The sequence below is a fragment of the Magnolia sinica genome, chromosome 7 (assembly GCF_029962835.1).
Source record: "Magnolia sinica isolate HGM2019 chromosome 7, MsV1, whole genome shotgun sequence".
NCBI lineage: Eukaryota > Viridiplantae > Streptophyta > Magnoliopsida > Magnoliales > Magnoliaceae > Magnolia > Magnolia sinica.
The window spans coordinates 5,926,626-5,951,291 of NC_080579.1; the positions used below are offsets into that span (position 1 = coordinate 5,926,626).

At 42.3% G+C, this 24,666-nt stretch overlaps 1 protein-coding gene, 1 non-coding gene and 1 pseudogene across 2 annotated transcripts; 1 reads left to right on the top strand and 2 right to left on the bottom strand.

Moving 5' to 3' along the window:
* Window positions 1-549: 549 nt before the first annotated feature.
* Window positions 550-1,501, bottom strand: LOC131251942 (probable NOT transcription complex subunit VIP2; annotated as a pseudogene).
* Window positions 1,375-1,452, top strand: LOC131252451 (small nucleolar RNA snoR35). The gene has a single exon (XR_009174471.1). It is a non-coding gene; the product is annotated as a small nucleolar RNA snoR35 (small nucleolar RNA).
* A 16,603-nt stretch (window positions 1,502-18,104) lies between the features above and the next one.
* Window positions 18,105-24,444, bottom strand: LOC131250946 (cytochrome P450 CYP94D108-like). Its single transcript, XM_058251369.1, has 2 exons — window positions 24,025-24,444; window positions 18,105-19,262 (listed from the first exon to the last, which is right to left on the bottom strand). Exons 1-2 carry the CDS (start codon window positions 24,406-24,408, stop codon window positions 18,120-18,122), a joined length of 1,527 nt encoding a protein of 508 aa, XP_058107352.1. The 5' UTR covers window positions 24,409-24,444; the 3' UTR covers window positions 18,105-18,119.
* Between the last annotated feature and the right edge of the window lie 222 nt (window positions 24,445-24,666).

Consider the following 24,666-nt stretch of genomic DNA (forward strand, 5'->3'; position numbering starts at 1 on the left):
GGCCATGGTCGGATGACGGTACCCTTCCTAACCTTCATGCATTGTTGATTGGTTGGTAATTAGTTTAATTCTGTTGTTTGCTTTGTCTCTTGGGCATGGTTTTGTAATGGAATCCATTCTAATTCATATACCTCTCATCTCGTGAAAACTAGATCAAAGTAAGTTCAGTTTAATTTCCATGATTCTTGATGCAGGCATAAGATTTCTCTGATCTCTACAAGTGGATCCTCTGAATCCCTAGTTTCTTATTTCTGATTCTCTTAAGTTTTATATTAATATTTCGTCATTACTCCTCAAATTATAATCAATTTAAAATCCGTTGTAGTCTAGTTCTAATTCTACCTAGTTTCAGACAACGTACAGGTTTCAGTCCCTTGGGATTCGACCTCGGTCTCACCGAGTTTATTACTACATCACAACCCTATACTTGGGGAGTGAACACTAACATCTCTCTTTCAGAAGATATCCATATTGCAAAGACCAAAGAGAGCCACTAAGAAATGCAATTTGACAAAAATAACTGCAATTGTATTTTTATTTTGTAAACACCTAATGAGATGATTCTCTCATGAAATTGAAGCCACTACCTTGTTGAAGCACACCACTCATCAGTCTGCTGGGTCCTTGTACATCGAGACCTCCCGATCCACTGTTAGCAGTTAAATTTACATGTGATGCAAGACCAGGCACAGTTAATCCTCCAACAGAGCCTATGCTCCTTCCAATGTTGCCCCCACAACCATGTTCCCCATGGAGCTTGTAATTCGAGGACCTGCATTTCCCAAAATTGGAGATACTCCCAATCCAGGAACAACACTCCTGTTACCAACAGCTGTTGAGGTTGGGGGAATCCCAGGAATAGAACCACCAATTCCGTTCATGCTACTACTATATGCAGGGCTTCCTACAACACTTATATCACCTTTGTTTGGGACCCCTGAATGTTCGTGAGAACTTCCATGAGACATATGCATGTCAAAAGGAAGATGTGCATGAATCAAACATTCGCAGATTATAAAACCCAACAGAGAAAAGAAGCTGAAAAATGACAAATTGAGTTGCCACTATAGATGAATTTATTGTATGCTGTATATAACACGCAAAATTATAGAGGCACCTGAGAGAGAGCCACAGGCAGATTGTTTGACGCAAATCGTCCACTAAAAAGGCTTCCTGTGGGTTGTTGTACCCTACTTGAAGGGACACCACCTATTGCTGAGTTTCGTGATGTGAGCGAGCCAGGCATGTTTGAGACATTGAAGCTTCCATGAATGTTATGAAGCGGTTCCTAACAACAATCATTACATTCACCCATGATACTCCCATACACCAATGGGTAAAATAAAGTGGAAAATTCCAGCACAATCTATCCACTTGAATGATGAAAAACGGGTGCTGTTGCAGATTGAGCAGAAAACAACGTTGCATAAGGTTGGCCTGTGGAGTCTGGAAGATTTGAAGTTGATCTATTGAGGGTTGACTGTAACCAGAAGTTCGATAAATTTTACAAGAACGAAAAACAATTGCAGCATAAAGATGTGTTTAGACATCGTAATCATCAGTGTTTGTAATAAATGACACTATGATATGTTTTTGAGGTGGGGCATCCTCCCTCATTGTTCCCTGTGTTGTAGCTCACTTGAGTTTGTGTTTGGCCTGATTTTTTATTTTTATTTTTTGAAAGTCAGTTTCTTTGTATTGAAATCCATAAGTGAAACACAAGAAAGTGAATGGGCCATGACCAAATATATTTGGGTTTAGAAGATCCTAACCTCCAATCAAAGTCTAATTCTAATAAGAAGATTTGAAGACATGGTATATTGTTTGTAGGGCTGAAAAGATGGACCACTGATAGTTACATTATACCATATTGACATTTTATAAAATGCTTTTTTTTTTTGGAAACATTGACATCCAAATAACATTAGGAGGTCATTTGGATTGGGGACATACAAATAATTTAGGCATTTCAATAACCATGCATTGCAAGTTGTTGAGAATTATCCTTACAATGTTTGGTTGGTCCCAACCCTCAATATGGGCAATCCATCAAATGGGTCCATCCTTGATTGCCCCTCTCTCTCAAGCATAGAAGAAGAGAGCACCTGGATATATAACCAGCTAACTGTCTCTGATAGTTCCCCATTTTTTGGCAACATGCTTCTTGTGGATGAAATTAACAAGGAAGACATTGGAAATGTATTAGGGATGCTACATGTCTAGAAGTTTGATGTAAGGCTTCATTGTTTTACATTTTGGAAGATTCTTGACATTAACATATGGTTTGAGAGTGATATTGGCAATTTCGAATCCAATATTGTAGATTCCTTTTATTGCTACTTATCGGAAGGAGCTTTGCCTTCGCCTACTGAAAGACCCTGAGCAAGATTTGGCAGATGGTGAAGATAGAGCTGAGAGAATGCCTAAGTTGAAGTGGCACAAGGTAATTCTCTTGCTCATGCATAGAGTGTGACTATTGCATTATGAGCTCATGGAGTGCTGAAGAGATAACTGCTACTTCTTTCCTTTTCCAGAAACTTTGGGCTGTCCAGAACCTTGATAAAAAGTGGTTGCTGCTTCAAAAGCGGAAGAATGCTCTTCAGTTGTACTACAATAAGCGCTTTCAGGAAGAAGCTCGAAGGATTGACGATGAGATGAGGCTTGCATTGAATCAGCAACTTTTCGACTCTAATTCTTGAGTCTCTTAAGGTTGTTGAATCCGAAAGAGAGGTTGATGATGTTGATGCCAAATTTAATTTGCATTTCCCTCCAGGTGAAGTGGAAGTGGAAGACGGGCAGTTTAAGAGGCCAAAACGAAAATCTCTGTATATTATTTGTAGTAAGGCTGGTCTATGGGAGGTAGCAAACAAGTTTGGGTTTAGTTCAGAACAATTTGGGTTGCTCCTAAACCTGGAAAAGATGGTACGTATATTCTTATCACAACCTTGCATTGGCTTTGAACATAAAGTGTAACCATGCCCCACTTCACTTGATTCCAGCGGGTGGATGAATTGGAAAATGCCAAGGAAACTCCTGATGAAATAGCTGCGAACTTTACTTGCACGATGTTTGAGACTCCTCAAGATGTGCTCAAAGGTGCCAGGCACATGGTATGAATTCTACTTTATTGTTGCCCTAAATTTTAAGTTTCAATATCCATGTGGAATTTACAGCATATTGTGCTTGACATTTTTAGCATTTTCATCTCTTTTTTTTTGCATGCTCTAGGCGGCAGTAGAGATCAGCTGTGAGCCATCTGCCAGGAAACATGTTCGCAGTATATTCATGGAGCAAGCTGTGGTCTCAACTAGTCCTACACCTGATGGGAAAACTGCAATAGATTATTTTCATCAGTTTCCAACTGTCAAGTGGTTGGATGAGAAGCCATTCTATCGATTAAAAGATGCACAGTGGCTTCTTATCCAAAAAGCGGAAGAAGAGAAACTCCTTCAGGTTACCATAAAATTGCCAGAAAATATTCAAACTAAGTTAATAAGTGATTCAAATAATTATTACATTAGTGATGGAGTTAGTAAGTCTGCTCAGCTTTGGAACGAGCAGCGGAAGTTGATATTGAAGGATGATTTCTTTAGTTTTCTTCTTCCTTCAATGGAAAAGGAAGCCCGATCCCTCTTGACTGCAAGAGCCAAGAACTTGCTGCTTATGGAATATGGGAAACAGTTGTGGAATAGAGTATCTATTGTGCCATATCAGCGGAAAGACACTGATGTTGGCTCTGAGGATGATCCTGCACCAAGGGTCATGGCCTGTTTTTGGGGCCCTAGAAAGCCAGCAACTACTTTGTGATGTTGGATTCATCTGGAGAAATGCAGGATGTGTTGTATACAGGGTCCCTCAGTCTTTACTCTCCAAGTGCTAATGAGCAGCAGTGCAAGAAAAATGACCAACAACGTCTATTGAAGTTTATGATAGACCACCAGCCTCATGCTGTCATTTTGGGAGCAGTGAATTTGAATTGTAAACGTCTGAAGGATGACATCTATGAGGTATGTAGTCCAAAATGTAAGCCCCGTGTCCTACATCGTACCGTTCCATGAACTTCCGCGGTCTTTTCGGTCAAATTCCGGCAACCTTCGACCCTTAACCGGTATTTGCGCGCGACCCTTAGTCACACGCCGTCAACTTGAATTGACTCAACCTGAGACTTGTACCCTTGCGACCGCGCCGTCGCCGCGACTCCCGCGCCGATCCGATACCCTGGTCAGGAGATGTGGGTCCGCGTTCGGTGTGAGGAAAACGCCGTGCATTTGCAATCCCAAGAGAATCTTTATAACATGTCCCATCAATCAAGTACACATCAATCACTTCATATGTCAAGTACATATCCCATCACTCCCTTACCAAAGCAACTCTAAAGTCAAAGTAACCCATACCCTTCTTACACAAATTACCTCAAAAGTCAATAAAGCTCTTACACACCCATCACTTACCTCACCCATCACTCCATCATCCATCCCTCCCTCTCTCCTTACAACTTTCTTTCTCTCATTTCTCAAACTCATTCCCAAGCAAAACAAGCTCCAACATATGAGCTTCTCAAGCTCTCATGGAGAAGCTTTAAGGTGGCCCACTTCCTACCTCTCATCTCCCATCTCAACCATCCAATAGTAATCTCCACCGTTGAAATGCATCCCTCGGAATTCTAGGATACGTTGATGGAAGAAGAGGTCCAAGAAGATTAAAGGTGGGTGTTCACAAGTACTTGATTTTGTGATTTGAGGGCCCACATATGGTGGGACCCATCTTAATGTACGATTTGTATCAAAGAGGGACCCATAGTGGCGGGGTCGCTCCGCTACTTCGATCTCTCTCTCTCTCTCTTTGATTGTTTGATGGCCCACCTAATGCGTGCATTCATTGCCATCTGTTGGGGTCCACCTTGATGGGTGTATTATACCCACTCCACCCACCTGTAATGGTGCATGATCCAGAGCTTTGGCGGGCTGCACCAAAGCAACAGCTAGACGTGGTTGCTGAGCAATGTCACCATGCTCTGTGGGAGCCCCCCATTAATGCATGTGGTGTATCCACTCTGTCCTCCTGCGTGGCCACCCCACATGTGTGGGTGGGACTCCACTTGATGCTTGGAGCCATGCCGTCCATCCATCTTACTGCAGCGGACGGCTGCTGCTCTGGCGTCACCAAATTCAGTGGACCCTGCATGAGGTATATGTTTTACCTATACCGCCCACTTACCACGTGGGCCCCCTCCGTGATGTGTGTTCGCCATCTGCACCGTCCATTTGGACGACGGTGCTGTGCAGGCCCTTATGTCATGTATGTATGCGCACCATCCATTTGGACGGTGGATGTGGGTGCTGATCCTGAAGTATGTGTTGTATCCACTGTCCAGCAACGCTGGACGGTGGTGCACACCATTGATGCATGTGGTAGATATCCACGCCACCATCTGCTTTGAGGTGTGGGCCCACCCCACACGTGTGGGCAGGTGGGACCCACCTTGATTAATGTGTTTTATATTCACGCCGTCTAATCATATGGACGGTGCGACCCACCTTGATGGGGTGTTGACCACACCGTCCGTAGAAGGCTAGGACAGTGGGCCCTTGCAGCGAACGCTGCTTTCTGGATTGATAAATCCACTTCGTTCGTCCATCTTGATGGACTGGTGGGCCACACGTGTGGACCCACCAGATGTAGGTGTTTTGCATCACTCCGTCCAATCGTCCAGCTCAGGACGTGGACCCCACCGCTGTATTCATCAGATCCTCACATCAGATCCTCACCATCCAGTCCTTGGACGGTGGGAGCAGCCCTGATGTATGTGTTAAATCCCAACCGTTCATCTGCTGCTGCCAGCAGCTGGAGCTGCTCTGACGTCAGCTGGTGTGGGTCCTGATCACGAGGTACGGGTTTTATCTAAACCGTCCATCCTTTTTGCTGGGGGTGGGCAGGAGCTTGGAGTAGCCACCTTGATGTATGGTATAAATCCTCACCGTACATTTTAGGCATTCCAAGCCTCTGGACGTTGTTTTATATATATATATATATATATATATATATATATATATATATGCATTTGGTGGGCCCCACGTGGGACCCACCTGCTGGACAATGGATTAGCTGGTGTATCTCACACCAGCTATACAGCTGATGTGATTTGGGACGTCAGCAAATGCTGTGGGCCCCACCATTTCCTATGTTATATCTGGGCCGTCCATTTACTGGATAGCCAGTAGCCTCACCATGATGGGCGTGTTTCATCCAAACCGTCCATTCATTTGGTGAGCTCGTTTCAAGGCTTGAGACAAAAAAATTGAGGCAGATCCTGGTATCAGGTGGACCACACTATAGTAAGCAGTGGGGGTTGAACGGCTACCCTTGAAACTCTCTTGGGCGCATAGAAGCTTTGGGACAATATGATATTTCTTTCCACTTAATTTAGGTATTTGTGACCTTATGATCAGTGAAAAATAATGTTATGGTAGGCCCTACCTTTGATAATGTATTGTATTCACACCATCCACCTGGGTAGGTGTGGGACGCCACCATGATATTTGTGTTTCATTCATGCTGTCCAGCTATGGGCCCATGTGATGTACTTGTGGGACCCACGAGATGTATGTATCCCCACCATCCAGTCCTTGGACGATGGGACTTACCTTGATGTACATATGGGAAACGGATTGGTTGTTCCACCGCACACCAACTATATAGCTGCCATGTGCAGCGTGTGGGATTGATCCACACCGCCTATTTGTGCGGTCCACCTTAATGATGTATGTATTATACCTACACCGTCCAGCTGGGACGGTGTTGACTCACCTGATGTATGACTTCCATCCACGTCATTCCGTCCAGGGGACCCACCTTGGTCATGAGGTATGCGTTATATCTAAACCGTCCTTCCACTAAATGAGGCAGATCTATCAGGTGGACCACACTGAAGAAAATAGTGGAGAGTTGAACGCCTACCATTGAAACCCCTTAGGGATTTCAGAAGTTCTGGATCAATATGATATTTGTTATTCCTCTTGATCCAGGTCTTTGTGATCGTATGATCAGATTAGATGGAAAATAAACGTCATGGTAGGCCTGTGAACTGTTTAAACGGCGAAATCATTATCTCCACTATTATTTGTGGTGGGGTCTAGATGATATTTCGATGGGTCCATCTTGATGTATATGAGGCCCGTTGTCCCGACCCCTCTTGATGTGTATTAGGCCCATTTGAGTGGCCCATAGTGATGTGTAGTAAGCCCATTTGAGCAGCCCATAGTGATGTATATTAGGCTCGTGCGAAGTGGCTCATAGTGATGTGTGTTAGGCCTTTGTGTGAGGTCATGGGCCCACTATATGTTTAACCCTATGTGGGCCACTCCTTGGGAGCAATGTTGGTTGAATGTCCACATTGATGGGTAATGGTGGTTGGATGTCCACATTGTGACCTTCCCTTAGACCTTATTAGGCCCATTCCGATTTCGATTGTTGTGACCGATTTGCCAATTTTGATTATCGATCGATCCGATTGTCATGACCGATTTGCCAACTTTGATTATCGATCGATCCCGATTGTCGAGATCGATTATCGACTCCGATTGTCGTGACCGATTTGCCGATTCTGATTATCGATCGATCCGATTATCGTGACCGATTTGCCGACTCTGATTATCGATCGATCTCGATTATCGAGACCGATTACTGACTCCGATTGCTGTGACCGATTTGCCGATTCTGATTATCGATTGATCCGATTGTCGTGACCGATTTTCCGACTCTGATTGTCGATCGACCTTGATTATTGTGGCCGATTGCCGATTCCGATTGATGTGACCGATTTGTCGACTTTAATTATCGATCGATTTCGATTGACCGATTGCCGATCTCGATTGACAAGACCGATTTACCGATTCTGATTATCGATCAATTCCGATTGTCGTGACCGATTACCGATTCCGATTGACGAGACCGATTTGTCGATTCTAACTATCGATCGATTCTGATTATCGTGGCCGATTACTGATTCCGATTGACTTGGCCGATTTGCTGATTCTGATTTGTCGAGGCTGATTCCGATTATCGAGGCCGAGTATCGAGGCCGATTCTGAGTGTCAATTCTGATTGTTGAGGCCGACCTCGATTATCGAGGCCGATTTTGATTGCCGGTTATTGATACCGATTATGAGTATGTAATAGCATAGTATTATAATACATGCCCATACACATCATCTGCATGTTTGTTATGAGATGTGATTGACCATTGCATATGCCATAGGGCAGGTTGTTTATGGGGCTTCTTGATAGGCGGAGTTGCCCCACATGAGAGCATGACATGTGCAGGATTGATGCATGATTGGACTGTGTGACTCATGTATCTCGCATTTGTGTGACATGACCACCGTACGCCCTAGCGACATCAGGGCCGTAGCCTCCATAGGCATATCGTGGATGGCCAGATGGGACACCAGAAATCTGTTCTACATGGGGTGCTATAGATATCCCTGGGTGAAAGTCCCTAAACCCTCTTGGTTCTAGAGGTTACTCCAACGTCTAGACCGAGTGGATGCATGAGTGCATGAGGGCCATATATCGTTAGGCCGCGTCTCCCACTGTGTCCTGGTCGGTTGGAAGGGGGTACGGCCTTACCCGCCCGAGAGGAGGGGGCAATGCTAGGTTGAGTCTGACCAGCTCGTGGAATGGGTCCGCTATCGACGAGCCGAGCCCGATATTGACAAGCGGATAGTGAGGTCTCTTCCACTCATCTTATTGCGCGCGATGGGGTGACAATCTGGTTTGGAGTGTAATAGACCCCGGTGATTTTTCAGAGAGGAACCGTACTGATATGTGGACTTATTGGGTAAGAGTTGCATACTCATGCATTTGTTTCATTCACTATCCACTCAGGCTGGTGGTGCGTAACTAATTGTTGTGTACCTTCGCATGGCCAGGATTCGGTTGGGCGCGCGACTAACCTGAGATCAGGAGTTTACCACATTGAGTCTGACTATTCAAATTTAGGTATGTGACTGGTTTGGATAGAAGTCACTTGTGATAGACCTCATAGCCTGCGATACTACGTACTATCATCCCGACTTTACTCCAGCTTGGTCATTTCATTCGCACCACATATTATATTGCATCTGCAGTACTTAGCATTTTGGGTTGCTATGTTTCTGCATTGATATGGCCATTAGTACTCATGCCTTGCATCGTATAGCCTTGGTACGGCTAATGACACTCATAGACTTGTCAGTATATTTTCGCTTATTGCGATATTGTATGATTTGTGGCATTGTATCCTCGGCATCTAATATTTGGCTAGCTTTGACTCCTCATTTGCATAACTGACTTGCATTGTGTACCCTGATATTGTATGACTCATAGACTTATCAGTACTTCCGCTTACTCTGATCACTTTGATATTGCGTACTTGGCATTTACCTTGTGCACACACTTTCACCACCCACTAAGCTTTTTATAAGCTTATGCACGATAGATGCGTATAGGTGGCGTTAGGTTGTAGTAGCATTGAGCTTAGAGCGTGCAGCGGGCTTGTAGATCTTTGATTTTTGACATATGTATTTCCCTTTCAACACTGTATTCAACTGTTTATATTAGTGGCTATGTGATGATAATGTTGCCTTTGTGATTTGGGTAAACTTGTGGTTATGCTTATTACGAGTTAAATGTACATTTGAAAATCTTCCTTGTAGGATCTCAGGATCGAAATCTGGTGTATGGATGCTGGGAGCCGAGAATGGGGTACTACGGAGGCTGTCGGCACCAGATTCGGCGATCGGGAATTTTGTGAGCTCTGTTTCCGAGTTTGGGGCATGACAGAAAATCTTGATTTTTGCTGAATTTATCTAAAGTGATGATGATGACTGACTTGGCTTTATTACTAATGTGCGCGCACGCACTCGATCTGTCTCTGTGCATCCGCACACGTCTAAAATTATTAAAGACAAGTTCTAACATATATTATATGAAAGGCTTTTATCTTTATTTGGAACCATGGTTTTTGTTAATCCACCTAGTTGTGTGCAAGGTCCATCGTGGTTTTTGTATGACATCTAACCTGCCTAGCAAGCTAGTCCCACCCATGAAAATGGGAAGTTCCAAAATCTGGTCGATCTGACAACCAGGTAGGTCATCATACTATGAAAAATAATAAAGAACCACCTAAAAACTTCCATATATATTCATATTGGGTCGTATCAACTTTGATTTTTGAGGCAAGTCATTTTCATTGTAGGATTGAGATGGCATACAAACATCATAATTGAGTCACAACAATTTTCAATTATGTTTATTATATATTGAAAAACCATGCTTTTACTGACCTAAATCTGGTTGTAGACTCAAACATGAGCCTGCAACCTGATATTCTAGACCCCTCCAAAACCCATTCCAATTCCTATTGGTGTATGAAACCAGCAGCAAAGGACCCAAGGGCATGTAATCAAATAATATTTAGATGGGTACTTCATATTGGGTCCTAATCATGGTTGGAAATGATTTTTAGCACATAGTATCAGAATCAAGAACCACACCGGTTAGAGACATGGGTTGGTACGAGTAGAGGAGTATAAAAGTGCCAGGGGTAAGCCCAAAAGGCCGTGGATGGATATAATCTTCCACTTTGCCATATAGTCTGTCTTGCCATTTATAAGTTGGTATGTTTGCACACGGCTACAATGCTATTGGATGAGGTTGAAGCTTCTAACATTTGTCGTGTTTTTGTCCAGTTTCCATGTTCTAGGAACATAAGGTTTTTTTTTTTTTTTTTTTTAATGACTGTTTGATAATGGTGATTTCGGTATATGACAATGCAACAACAAAACAAAACAATCCTTTGTTAAGGATTTAGTAAGCAACAAAATATGCATTTTATTTATTTATTTATTTATTATTATTTTTTTTAACGTTGTGTTCTTGGATCGATTTTTCACATCAGTGAAGACCAATACACCATACATTTCTTATAGGCTGATATTTTAAACCCTGAAACCAAACTGCATGTTTTTCAATTGGAACCGCAATCAATCCTAATTTCAATTTTGGGGGATTGTTTTGGACCTTAACCAAACTCATTTCCATTCATGTATTGGTTACTGCACATCAAGTTAATATCAGTTGGAAAGAGCAAACTCCTGGGCTTGCAAAATAATGATGGAGATTATACATTCATGATTTTGTTTACGATGCATCATCTGCAGGAGTTGTACTTTTTTTTTTAGGTTTCATGATTTTTTAATTATTATAGGTTTTTAGGTTTCTTGATCACCATCTATGACCAATATCTTTCTTTCACAGATTGTTGATGTCGGAGAAACTCTTGCGCTGTTTATGGAACTTCAAGTCCTAGGGGACAGAGCTTTAAGGAAGCTGGCCTTTTCACATGTTGTGCACAGTATTCGGCGTATGAACCAGAGACATAGAAATGAAGCTAAAGAATTGCGCACTTCAGAATATCTTATTTGCAATGCTGCAGGTTGGCTTGTTAGATTCGCTTCTCCTTTTATGTCTTAACTTGACATGTTGCCATACATATATGTATCTTTTTGTGCTCATCTTTTCAGTCTTACTGTTGCTTGTCCTTCAAATAAAATTATTTGGTCATGCTACTTTATCATTTATCCCTGCAATGCATGCTGCTTTAGGAAGAGGATGAATTGAGAGCGAAAAGGCTTTTATATATTATAGCGGGCTCACCCACATAATTGGGCATTTATGGCTAGAGCCGGGCGGGGTAGTGGCAATCCTCGTCCCTTCTGTTTCTCGTAAATAGAAATAATACCTTCTGCATTAGTAATATTTTTGCACACAGCTACAATGTTTTTTGCCCGTTGATATTTTATGACTATCTTTCAGGTGCACATGAGTGGAAACTAAAGAATAATTTATTTTTGTGAGAAATAATTGGCGATTTCCTCACAAATTTTTCAATCTGTTTTGTAGATGGACTTGATTTGGGAGGAACTTGGTCAAAAAATAAAGGAACTTCTAGAGATTGGATAGTCAGGAGTTGTTGCTTCTGTCTTAGTTGCCTGTGAATGGCTTCATTCACATGGACACGAGGTTTTCACCCCATCTCTGTATTTGTGCGCGCACTCGTGCATGTGTTGATAATTTAATGCTTCATAGATTGTAACTCTGTACATATATGATGAAAGCTATGTTTTTGAGGTTGCAGGAGTAAGTAATGGCAGATGATCAATTTTAAACTACTTTGATTGCTATTTTTCTATAATTTTTCCAAAGAATGTGAATTTGGGATGCATTGTATGATTTGATTGCTATTTGTAATAAATGCATTGTTTTTTTTTTTTTTTCTGATTGCATTTTATGTACTATTCATAACAGCATTAAGGAGGTTCTTGCAATGGAAACTGGCGCCATTATCATATTTTTGTTTTTAATTTTTTTTTTTTTTTACATTAGCTACGGATTTCACCCGTAGCAAATGCTAAAATAGTATATTGCTACAGATTTCAACCCACTTTTAGCTACTGATATTATCTGTAGCCATAGGTACATTTCGCTACAGAAATTCTAGCTACTGCTTCTTTCCGTAGCTGATGATATCTATTGCTACGGATGTTATCTATAGCCGTAGGTATATATCGCTACAGAAATTATCGCTACGGCCTTTATTCGTATCTATTGATATCTATTGCTACGGATTTAATCTATAGGCATAGGTACATTTGGTTACAGAAATTATAGCTATGACTTTTGTGCGTAGCTACTGATCTATATTGCTATGGATATAATCTGTAGCTATTGATTTTTTGACCTTTAGCTACCCCACCAATAGCTACGGACTATATCCGTAGCAAAAGCCCTTTAGCTACGGTTTTTAGCCGTAGCCTTTGCCCCTTTTTTGGTAGTGAGAAGGTTTTGATCCAAGCGGTGTGTGCTATGTGATCGGTTGTAACATTCTACTTCATAGTGGATTGTTGATCTGGACTAGATCTCGTGGTTTTTACCTCTTTGAGGGTTTTCCATGTAAAAATATCTTGTGTTGTGTGGTTTATGCTTTGATTTATTTCATTACTTTATTATCCCATAATTCTAGTATTTTTAGGAGGCTATTTCCTAATTAAGGTTTTGTGTAACGACATCCATCAAAGTGATATCAGAGAGTTCAGGTTGGTTGAATGGAGTGAGATCGGTTTTAAATTATGGAAAGTGGCTCACAAAGGATTATCAGTCTCAATGGTTCTAACTGGACCATATGGAAGGATAAGATGAAAGACTTGCTTTATTGCAAGGACTTACATGCTCCAATCTTAGGCATATCAGCAAAGATAAAGGATATGATAAATAATGATTAGAAGAAGTTGGATCGGAAGGCGGTGGGGTTTATTAGACAATGGCTGGACGATTCTGTATTCCACCATGTGTTTATGGAGACCTCAGCCGCTAGCCTATGACTGAAATTGCAAGGACTGTATAAGAAAAAGACAGTCGGCAATAAGATTTTTCTGATAAGATGATTTGTGAATCTCAAGTTCACAGATGGTGGTTCTGTGGCTGAGCACATGAATGAAGTTAGTAATATATTGAACCAGCTCTCCGTTATGAAGATGGTCCTGGACGATGAATTATAGGCTTTGCTATTGCTTAGCTCATTGCCTGATAGTTGGGAGACATTGGTGGTGTCTCTGAGTAACTTTGCGCTAGACGAAAAGGTGTCCATGAAACAGGTAACTAGTTGTCTCTTTAATGAGGAGACAAGGAGGAAGTCTCAGGGGTTTACTCAACAAGAGGCCCTTGTGATACAAGATCGAGGGAGAGGAAAGAATAGAAAGAGTGGGAAGGCCCGAGATAAATCAAGACGCAACTAGGAAGGATGTTGAACACTGAAATTGTGGCAAGAAGGGCCACTAGAAGCATGAATGTCGCAAGAAGAACGACAAGAAAGGAAAAGAAAATGTGAAGGAAGATTAATCAGATTCCAGTGGTTGCTTTAGATGGCGACATTGTAGTTATTCTTTCATCAAATGACCATGTTTGTCTTACGGCTACGAGTCAGGACACCGACTGGGTGATAAACTTGGGAGCTTCATTTCATGCGACTACACGTAGGGACTTATTCACAAGCTACAAGTCAAGCGACTTTGGGACTGTGAAGATGGAAAATTCTGGCGTATCGAAAATCGTAGGGGTCGATGATATTTATGTGAAGATCGATGTGGGCTGCACATTGGTTCTCAGGGATATGAGGCATATCCCAGACCTTCGCTTCAACTTGATGTCGATGGGAAGACTGGATGATGATGGTTATGAAAGCCGATTTGTTGGTGGGCATTGAAAGCTCATCAAGGGTTCGTTGATCGCAGATAGAGGAAAGAAGTGTTGCACTTTTTACAAGGTAGTGTCAGTATGTGTAAGGGTGAGTTGAACGTAACGGAAGATTTAACTATTGACATGTGACACATGCATCTAGGCCACATGAGTGAAAAAGAGCTTTACCTACTAGCAGGAAGCGACTTCTTCCAAACATGACAGATATACCTCTCAAAACCTGTATTGATTGTTTATCAGGGAAACAATATAGAGTTTCATTTGTTAAATCCGCTTCTCATGTTAATAAATTGCATGCATTAGATTTGGTTTATTCTGATGTTTGTGGTCCTATGAGGACAAAAACCTTGGGTGGGGCATTGCATTTTGTCACTTTTATAGATGACGCATCTAGGAGGGTTTGAGTTTATGCTTTGAAATCCAAGGATGAGGTCTTTGGGTGTTTAAATTGTTTCATGCTATGGTCGAGAGAGAGACAGGTAAATCATTAAAGTGCATCCGCATGATAATAGTGGTGAATACATTGGTGACTTCTATGAGTATTGTAAGTCCTTGAGTATACGGCATGAACAGACAGTTCCCAAGACCCCCCAGCATAATGGTGTGGTTGAGCAAATGAATCGCACCATTATAGAGAGAATCGGATTCATGTTATCTCATGCGAAGTTGCCCAAGACGTTCTGGGGAGAAGCAATGCACATGACAATGTATTTGATAAATAAGTCTCCATCAGCCCCATTAAATGGAGAAGTACCCGAGAAGGTGTGGACTAGACAAGATCCATCGTACAGTTATCTCAGGGTGTTTAGATGCAGGGCATCGATTCACGTACCAGAGGAAGAGAGTTCCAAGCTCAATATGAAGATCAGGTAGTGTGTGTTCTTGGGGTACGGAGATGAAAAGTTCAGTTACAGATTATGGGATCCAACCAAGAAGAAGCTCGTTAGGAGCCGAGATGTAGTATTCTTTGAAGATCAATGTATAAAAGACATTTGTAAGCCAGAGAAGAACCAGCCTAGTTCAGGTGAGCTAGAGGATATGGATTCGGTTATTCCTCCCGTGGTGCTTAATGATGGGGGAGTACAACAAGGTGCAGAGGATGAGGGAGTTCCTACAGAAGATGGACCGGGGAAACAACCCCCACCTGATCCACTTCTCGAGCCATAGGTGAGGAGGTCATCTAGGGACAGACAACCGTCTAAGAGGTACTCACCACATGAGTACATTATGCTCACTGATGGGGGAGAGTCAGAAGATTATTCTAAGGCCCTGTCGACGAGTACAAGGAGGAGTGGTTGAAAGCTATGCAAGAGGAGATGAGATCCCTGCATAAGAACCACACCTATGATATGGTGAAATGGATATTGTGGTATCTAAGAGGCTCATTCAGGTTGAGCCTATGCTATGGTGATGAAAAACCTGTATTAGAGGGCTACATAGATGCAGGTATGATAGGTGATCACATAGATTCTAGGAAGTCTACACCGGGGTTCAAGTTCATGTTTACAGGGAGAGAAGAGGCCGAGTACATTGAAGTCAAGGGCAAAGAGCATATGGTGTGTAGGTTGAGGAAGAGCTTGTATAGGTTGAAACAAGCTTCAAGGCAATGGTATAAGAAGTTTGACTCGTTTATATTAAAGCATGGGTATGACAGAACGGAGTTGGACCACTATGTGTTTAGGTGCAAGTTCTCAGATGGCGGATTTCTCCTGAGTCGGAAAGGGAGAGATTTGATGGGATTTTCTCCTCATGGCTTGACTGGTTGAGTGCCCTGCTTGATCGACTCGAACTCCAGCGAGTTTGGTTTGAAATTTTTCGTGGTGCTTGACCAGTCGAGGGAGGTGCTCGACCGGTCGAGGACCTTGCTCGACTAGTCGAGGTTATGCAGATTCGAGTCCGGATTTTGTGTGGACTGCGAAAATTTGAGGCGGTTTTCAAAGAGGTGTGGAAGCAAGTTGCCTAAACTATAAATAGGGGTACCTAGGGCTGTTCTAGGGAATGTAAGGGAGTTTCTTAAAGCTTTGGAAGGGTTTGCTAAAGGGTTTAGGGCTATCAAAGGTGTGTGTGTGTGTGTGAGAGAGAGAGAGAGAGAGAGAGAGAGAGAGAGAGAGAGAGAGAAAGAGAGAGAGGAAGCTTCTAGAAGTGAGGTTCTACTCATAGAGGTGATCTACTGTGCACTCATAGTGGATTGCACAGTAGAGAAAGAGAGAGAGGAAGCTTGTGGAAGAAGGTTTTGATCCAAGCAGTGTGTGCTTGTGATCGGTTGTAATGTTCTACTTCATAGTGGATTGTTGCTCTGGATTAGGTTCCATGGTTTTTACCTCTTTGAGGGTTTTCCACGTAAAAATCTCTTGTGTTGTATGGTTTGTGCTTTGATTTATTTCATTGCTTTATTATCCCATAATTCTAGTGTTTTTGGGAGACTAGATCCTAAGGTTTTGTGTAACGGCACCCAACAGAGATATCTCATACATATCATGTTGACACTTATGTCGGCCTGGCTTAGATAGAATAACAGTTTGGTGGTGGCAATGGACCGGGTTCAGGCTGGGTTGAGGTCAACCTGAGTGCTACTAAATGAGCAAATAGGGCTAGTTGTCCTTAGGCCAACCAACTCACCAAATTTATTTTGGGTTGGGCGTGGCCTGCCATGTTAGGTCCATGCCAAGTTAGGCGTAGGCCTAGAGAGAGAGATTCTAATAATGTGCATCCCATCTGATGTACAGTGGGCTGCTGATAGTTTCATGGCCAAGATGGATCAGAAAAGGCCCAGTCTACTGAAGTGATTCGGACTGTCAGACCTTAAATTGAGTGTATCTCGCAATCAGGAACGAGTTATCGGAAGTAAAATATATGATTTTGGGGTAGGACGAGCTACTTTAGCCACCCAACTAGCTACGCTGGGTTGCGCAAGCCGGATTTGTGAAATAACATTAGATTGATGGTCGTTTCCCTATTTTAATTCCGTTTTTACTATAAATAGTAAGTTTTAGTTTGATTATAACTCTTCATCTGTTGGGCTTTAGGAGTTGCGCCCAACGTACTTTGCACACTAGTAGACATCATGACTGTCTATAAATAGTAAGTTGCGAATTCTAAGAGTTTTAGTTGTAGTTTGATTCTGAAATTTCTCCCATTGCTTAATATCCCTATTTAAAGGGTTGTGACCTCGTTTATTTCATTCATCAATAAAATTATGAATTTTATAAAATTTATTTCTATTTTGCATTTATTATTATTATTATTTTTTTTGTGGATTCGGGAAGTCTCTATGAGGAGTCCAAAGAAACTCCGTGGATCCGGAGTAGTTATCCTTGAGGAAGATAGTGATCGACCTCGTCATGTTCATCCTTGCCTCATCATCCTTACTTTTGCTTCTATCATGTTATATTTGAGTTTTACATCTTTCTTCTTTTTTTAAAGCTGATATCTTAACACAAACTAATGCAATTTATAAAAGGTGTGAAAAATATTATATAGACATAAGGTGTGCTTCACAATCTTTTGTTGGATAGGCTTAAAAGGACTTGCTTTGCAGGGCTACGCTAAAAAAATGAAAGAAAAGTGTCGGTTATTCACATAAAAAAACAAACACAAATGGCAGTGTGCAGACACATCCATCCAAAGTTTTTACCTCTTTTAATGGCTAAATTACAAATGTAATATCATCCATAGCTATTGGCCCTAAAGAGTATAGAAGTGCATATATAGTTGTTTTTTACTCTTATTTTTTAATCCACAACCATATCAAACCCAAACTTTCCATTCCTGATATTTTGAGCTTTTTCTCATTACTTTAATGATTATTTTTACCTTCTTTTTACCTAAATATGCCCTACATAATCACATTTCTTTTTTATGCGTGTTGGCAACCCTTCTTTCATCCTCAACGTCAAAGAAAGCATATGCTCGGGACACTTGTTCTTCTCAAGTACGTCGATTTCGAACCTCTCGATCAGACATGCAGCAATCAACTTCATCTGTATATATGCCATCTCCTTCCCAAGGCACATCCTGGGTCCCGCATGGAAAACCGGATACTTAAATGGGCTCTCGGGCCGAAAAGACCCGTTCTCCAACCACCGTTCCGGCAAGAAGCTCCGACTATCTTTCCCCCATATGCTTTCCATTCTCCCCATTGCATAAGCTTGGTATGCCACAAACCAACCTTTCCTAATGAAGGTTCCATCCGGTAACACGTCGTCTTTCAAGCATTCCTTCGAATCGATCGCCACCGGTGGATAGAGCCTCAACGCTTCCGATATCGATGCATGGAGATAATGCATTTCTCGTAGTTCTTCTAAACTGAAAACTTCACCAGAATTAGGGTTTCGAGAACGTACTGATTTCAGCTCATCCAAGATCTTCTGCTCGACGTCTGGTCTTGATGAGAGTAGCCAAAAGAACCATGCAAGTGCTGTCGATGTGGTGTCGCGCCCAGCGAGTATGAAGCTCACGACGATGTCTCGGAGGAAGTCGTCCGAGTTATCGCCACTCGCGATGAATCGGGATAGGAGATCGTCATTGTGATTGGAACCATCTTTCTTCTTAGACCGTATGATCTTCGTCGCAAAGTCATGGACAATCATGATTGATTCTCTCAGCCGCCTTTCTGAGCCGATGTTGAATAGCTTCTTGATTTTCCACAGGAATGGCATCACGTACAAGAACCGTTCAGCGCTGAGATTAGTCGCGTCACTGAAAGCGCGGGAAAAGTTGGGGGAGAGCTCGCTGCTGGAATCTCCATCACCACCGAGGCATGCGGGGTCTGCATTAAAGGCTACCTTGCAGACATTATCGAATGAAAAACGTTCAAGAATATCTTGCAGGTCGACAGTTTCTCCATTTTCACTGGATTTCTGTAACAGCGGCAATAATCGATGTTGTATCTCGAAGTGCACGGTCTCCACAGCAAAATTACGAAGCGATTTCGTGTTGAATTCGAAGCTCGCTGTCTTTCTTTGCACCTGTTAAGAGGCCACCATCGCAGTATTTCATAATTTCAGTGATAATTTGGACAATCTGTAAATTGACGGTCCTGGACTGTCGGATTTTCAGACCTGGCGGCCTCAACATCACCATGAACGGGAGCATCAGGTCAGCCTAGCCCGAGTGCAGATTGGATTGGTTCATTTGGATTTAGAAGGGTAATTTTGTAATATATATATATATATATATACACACACACACACACAAAATACATGAAAATCCTTGTTTACCACCGGGAATGGAATAGGTAAGAAACCGGCCTCGCTAACGATGGGTCCACCTTGATTTATGTATTATGTATATATCCATGCCGTCCTTCCATTTTTCCATATCATTGACATTATTCAAAAAATAAAACAGATCCAATCATCAGCTGGACTATACTATAGGAAACAGTGTTGATTGACCGTTAATGAGCTACAAAGGTTTTGGATTAAGCTGGTATTTGTTGTTTTTTTTTTCCTTCAACCCGACTTATGTGACCTCATCAACAGATTGGATGATAAATAAACACTATAGAAACATTAGGATTGGCTATAAGAAGTTTTTAATAGTAGGACGGTCAATCACTTGACCATTACTTCTTATAGTGTGGTCCACCTGATAATTGGATTTGCTTCATTTTTGGGAAAATGCCCTAAAATGATTGAAAAAACATATAAATGGCATGGATACATAATACATACATTAAGGTGGCCCCACGGTAACCATGGTAGGCCCAGAATTAAGCAAGCTTGACTATTTTGACTCTTACATGCTCAAGATGGGCTCAGTGGAGCCTATGTTCATGTTGAATAATGCCGGCCAAGGCTGACAGAACTTTTCCAAAGCCGATTGGCCGGTGCGTTGACGTCACCAAGTCACGTGGGTCCCATCATGAGATGTGTGTGTTATATCCAAACCATCCGATTCATTTGGTGAGCTAGTCGTAAGGCTTTAGGAGAAAAATAAGATAGATCCAAAGAGATCAAGCGGACCACGCTGAAGAAAAGCAGCGAAGGATTGAACATCTATCATTTAAATCCTTTAGTTCATAGAAGTTTTGGATCAATATGATATTTGTTTTTCCTCTTCATCAGGTTTGTGTGACCTTATGAACAGATTGGATGGAAAAACAACGTTATAGTGGGCCCTACGAAAGTTCTAATGGTGGGATAATAAATCATTATCCACCAAATTTGTTGTGTGACCCACTTAAGCTTTTGATCTGACTCTTTTTTAAACTGAGTCTCTAAAATAATCTCACCAAATGGATGAACGGTGTGGATATAATAAGTATATAATTGTAGGTCAATGTAATTTTGATCTCCTTTCAACTGTTTGTATAGGGAGTGTCAATGCTATTGACACGTACTCACAACAGCTAGGTGGATGGTGTGTGTAGGGGTGTACACGAACCGAGCTAGCTTGGTTAGCTCGCTCGACTCGATTCGAAAAAGCTCGATTTGACTCGGTTTGAAGTTGAGTTTGAGCCGAGTCGAGCTGATTTTTTTAGCTCGAAAATGAGTTCAAGCAGACCCTAGCTCAACTCAACTAGGATCGAATCCAGCTCGAATTTGGCTTGAATCGAACTCGGATTGAACCAGTTCGGTGACTCGGTTCCTTTGCCATTGATGTTGCTCACCAAGTGTTTGATAAAATGACTCAACGAGGTGTGGCGGGTGGCAAGGAAGGTATACACATGAAACAAATACTATTTTTTTTCTTGATTTTTATGTTGCTTAGAAGGTGTTTGATAAAATACTTATAAAACCATTTGTTCTATTTCACATACAGAGGGATTTTGAAGGTGCAGTCCATGTGTTTGTGGAAATGCCTCAATGACGAACTCGGCCCGAGCTACTGACCAAATCAAGCCGAGCTAGCCAGTCAGGCTCAAGGACTGAGCCGAGCCGAGCTGGCTAGTCAGACTCGAGGACGGAACCGAGCCAAGCTGAGTTCAAGCTGAGGTCAGCTAGTGGTTGAGCCGAGTCGAGTTGAGGCCAGCTCGACTCGGTTCGACTTGATGTACACCCCTAGGTGTGTGTGGTACTAATGATGACTCTCAACATCATACCAAAATGGGTACTTGAAAAATCACATTTTGCAATGCTTGCTAGATTCCCGCTAGCACAAGGAATCATCCAATCATTGAGATTCTCCACCAAAAGGGAATGGGCAGGGATTGGGTACCACCCCCGCTTGTTTCGAGCTCAGGAAAGGCAGAGGCTTGAGGGCCACTGAGGGGCCATCGTGATTTATGAGTTTTATCCACACCGTCCATCCATATTCCATATCATTTTAGATTGCTTAACCAAAAATAAGGCAGATCTAAGGCTGAAGTGGACCACACCATAGGAAGCAGCGGTACTAAGGATGCCCACCATTGAAACCTTCTCAGGGTCGACTGTCTCGATTGTTTTCCATCCAACCTGTTGATATGGTCATGTACAGTTGGATGAAGCGAAAAAACAAATATAGTCTTGATCCAAAACTTCTTTGATCCTTAAGAAATTTTCAACGGTAGGAATTTAATTCCCACTGTGTGGTCCATTTAGGAACTGGACATTCGTTATTTTTAGTTTCATATTTTAAAATGATATATAAAAATAGATGAACGGTGTGGATAAAACTCATAAATCAGGGTGGCCTCTCAGTGGCCCTCGGAGCCTCTGCCTGTCCCGAGCTCGGAACAGGCGGGGATAGTACCTAATCCGCGCCCAAAGGGAATGAAATGGATCTTACACCAAATGACAAAAATTCCCTCATCTTGAGACTTGGTTTTTGCCACGTCTTCACTTCCTGTATTGAATGTGGACCATTGAATAGACCACCCTCAAAGGGTATGATCAGATGGCTCGGATAATCCAATCTATATGCACTGCGAACCATCTCCAACATCAAGGACCACCAGATGATGGACGTACGGACGTGGCTTCGGTGGATCCCTTGACTGTGGGGCCCACATTGATGTATTTGTCTTATATCCGTGCCGTCCATCTGTTTCGCTGGATTATTTAAGGTCTGACCCTAAAAATACAGTAGTTCTAAAGCTCAAGTGGACCGCACCACAGGAAGCAATGGTAATTAACCTTTAAAAGCTTCTTGGGGCCACAAAAGTTTTCGATCAATCTGATACTTATGTGGGACATTCATCCATGTCTGTGAGACCTTAGCAACAGGTTGGATGGAAAGTAAACATTCCGACGGTCCCCGAGAAGTTTTTAATGGTAGCCGTTTAATCACCACTATTTCATGTGGTGTGGTCCATCTAAGATTTGGAACTGCTTCATTTTTGGGCTCAGACTCTAAATTAATCTGGCGGAACAGATGGACGGCATGAATATAAGACACATACATCAAGGTGGGTCCTGAATCCACCGAAGCTGCGTCCTAGATGGACTGCCCCGAAAGACGGGCGCGGATTTCCGGGGAAAGCAATTTTCAATGAAGTTCTTGCGCTGGGATGCTGGGTGGTGCCCATATAATGCTTCTAATAAATCCACTCCGTCCATCCATTTTATGAGCTCATTTTAATACATCCATTCAAAAATGAGGTGGATCCTAAACTCAAGTGGGCCACACGAGAGGGAAAATTGAGGAAAAAAAATTCCTACCGTTGAAACCTTCCTGGCTCCACCTTGATGTTTATATGCCATCCAAACCATTTATAGGTCATTAACACTGGGATGAAGTGAAAATACACCCTCTCCTGTGGCCCACTTGAGTTTTAAATCCACCTCATTTTTGGTTGGATGTCAAAAAATGAGCCCTAAAAACGGATGGATGGGGTGGATTTCTCATATACATAACGGTGGCCTCCACCCAGCATCCCAACGCAGGAAATCTGCGTCCAAGACCATTCATGCTGCCACTTTGTAGCTCTACTGTACTCAGGGTCTGGGCTGGTATCACCCAGCCCGATCTAGGGCTGAAAGTCCGGCTGGTTCAACCCGTCTGACCTGTGACCCACTCAACATTGGGTTGGGCTCGAGTTGAGGTCCCGGGTTGCCGGAGACAGATGACTATATATAAATTACTTATAAATTATAATTGAGTATGGAGTGTAGTGTTGAAGGCACCTGAAATTTCAGTGCCATCGGGTCTCATTCACCATTTGTGATGACTCAAGCTACCAAGATATGCCAGATTTCTCTCTCCCAAATAGATTGGGTGCTACACACAACATCACTTTTAAAGGAGTAGTTTTCCTATATTTTAACTTATTTATTTATAAAAAAAATAAATGTTTTTATGATAAATAAATATATATAATTAATAAAATCATTAGTAAGGAAAATATGACATGTATTAAAATATAATAAACCAATGTAATAATGAAAATATTAGCATGTATTCACCGGACCAACCTGATCAACCCAGCCGAGCCCTCTTGGGTTGGGCTTGGGTTGAGAATTTCCTACTCGAGGTTGGGTTGGGTTAGGGTGGAGGTATAGGAACCTTGGGTTGGGCTAGGATTAAGCCCCAATCCAACCCAACCTGACTTTCAGCCCTATCCTGACCCGACTGATTATTAATCAGGTGGAGGGGGTGGATTTTCTCATAAACATCACAGTGGGCCTCACCCATCATCCCAGCGCAGGAAATCCACCTCCAAGACCATTCCTGCAACCAGGTGTAGCTCTACCGTACTCAGGCTCTGGGCTGGTTTCACGCAGCCCGACCCAAGTCAGATTCAGGCCCAGCCCATTCAATAGTGGTCATTTATCGGGCCTACCACGCTAGAAATGGTAACACCACCTTCCATAGCTCGCCGTCGGAGTTAAAGATGCCGCCGCCGAGGAAGTCTTCCAACAACGAGATGAAGAGATCTCCTTTCGGGTAGTTGTCGAAGTTGGTCTTGAGCATGTACTCTACATTCATTGGATTCGCCGTAATTACTTCCCGGACTTTCCCGGGCCGTTGGAATGTTACCGTATTGGTCGGTTGATCGGCAAGGACTTCCGTAAACCAGTCGTGGGGCCGGTGCCGGTTCTTCAGGAATTCCGGCAAGTTCCCGACTATTGGGTATGCTTTGATGCCTTTGGAATTTGGTTTCTTTGATTGGTTTTGTCCATGCAAGAAAATGAAGAGAGAGATGGAGAGAAGAAAGAAGAGAAGAGATTGCAGAGAAAAGATTTCCATGTTCTTCCTTTTCCTTGGTTTAGTTGAAAAATGGTGTTTGTATATGTCTTATTTATAATCTGAGATCGACAACTTCACATATACATACTTGCGTTTGGTTTCATTCGCATGCAAATCATCGACCGTCCATTAATAGTCCACGTAAGCCTTTAAAAGGGTCATTTTCATATAACCGTCTGTATTTAATATGGAAGCGGATTGTAAACTCTGTGGGGCCTACCGTCATTTATGCATTTTATCCACTCCGTAAATACATTT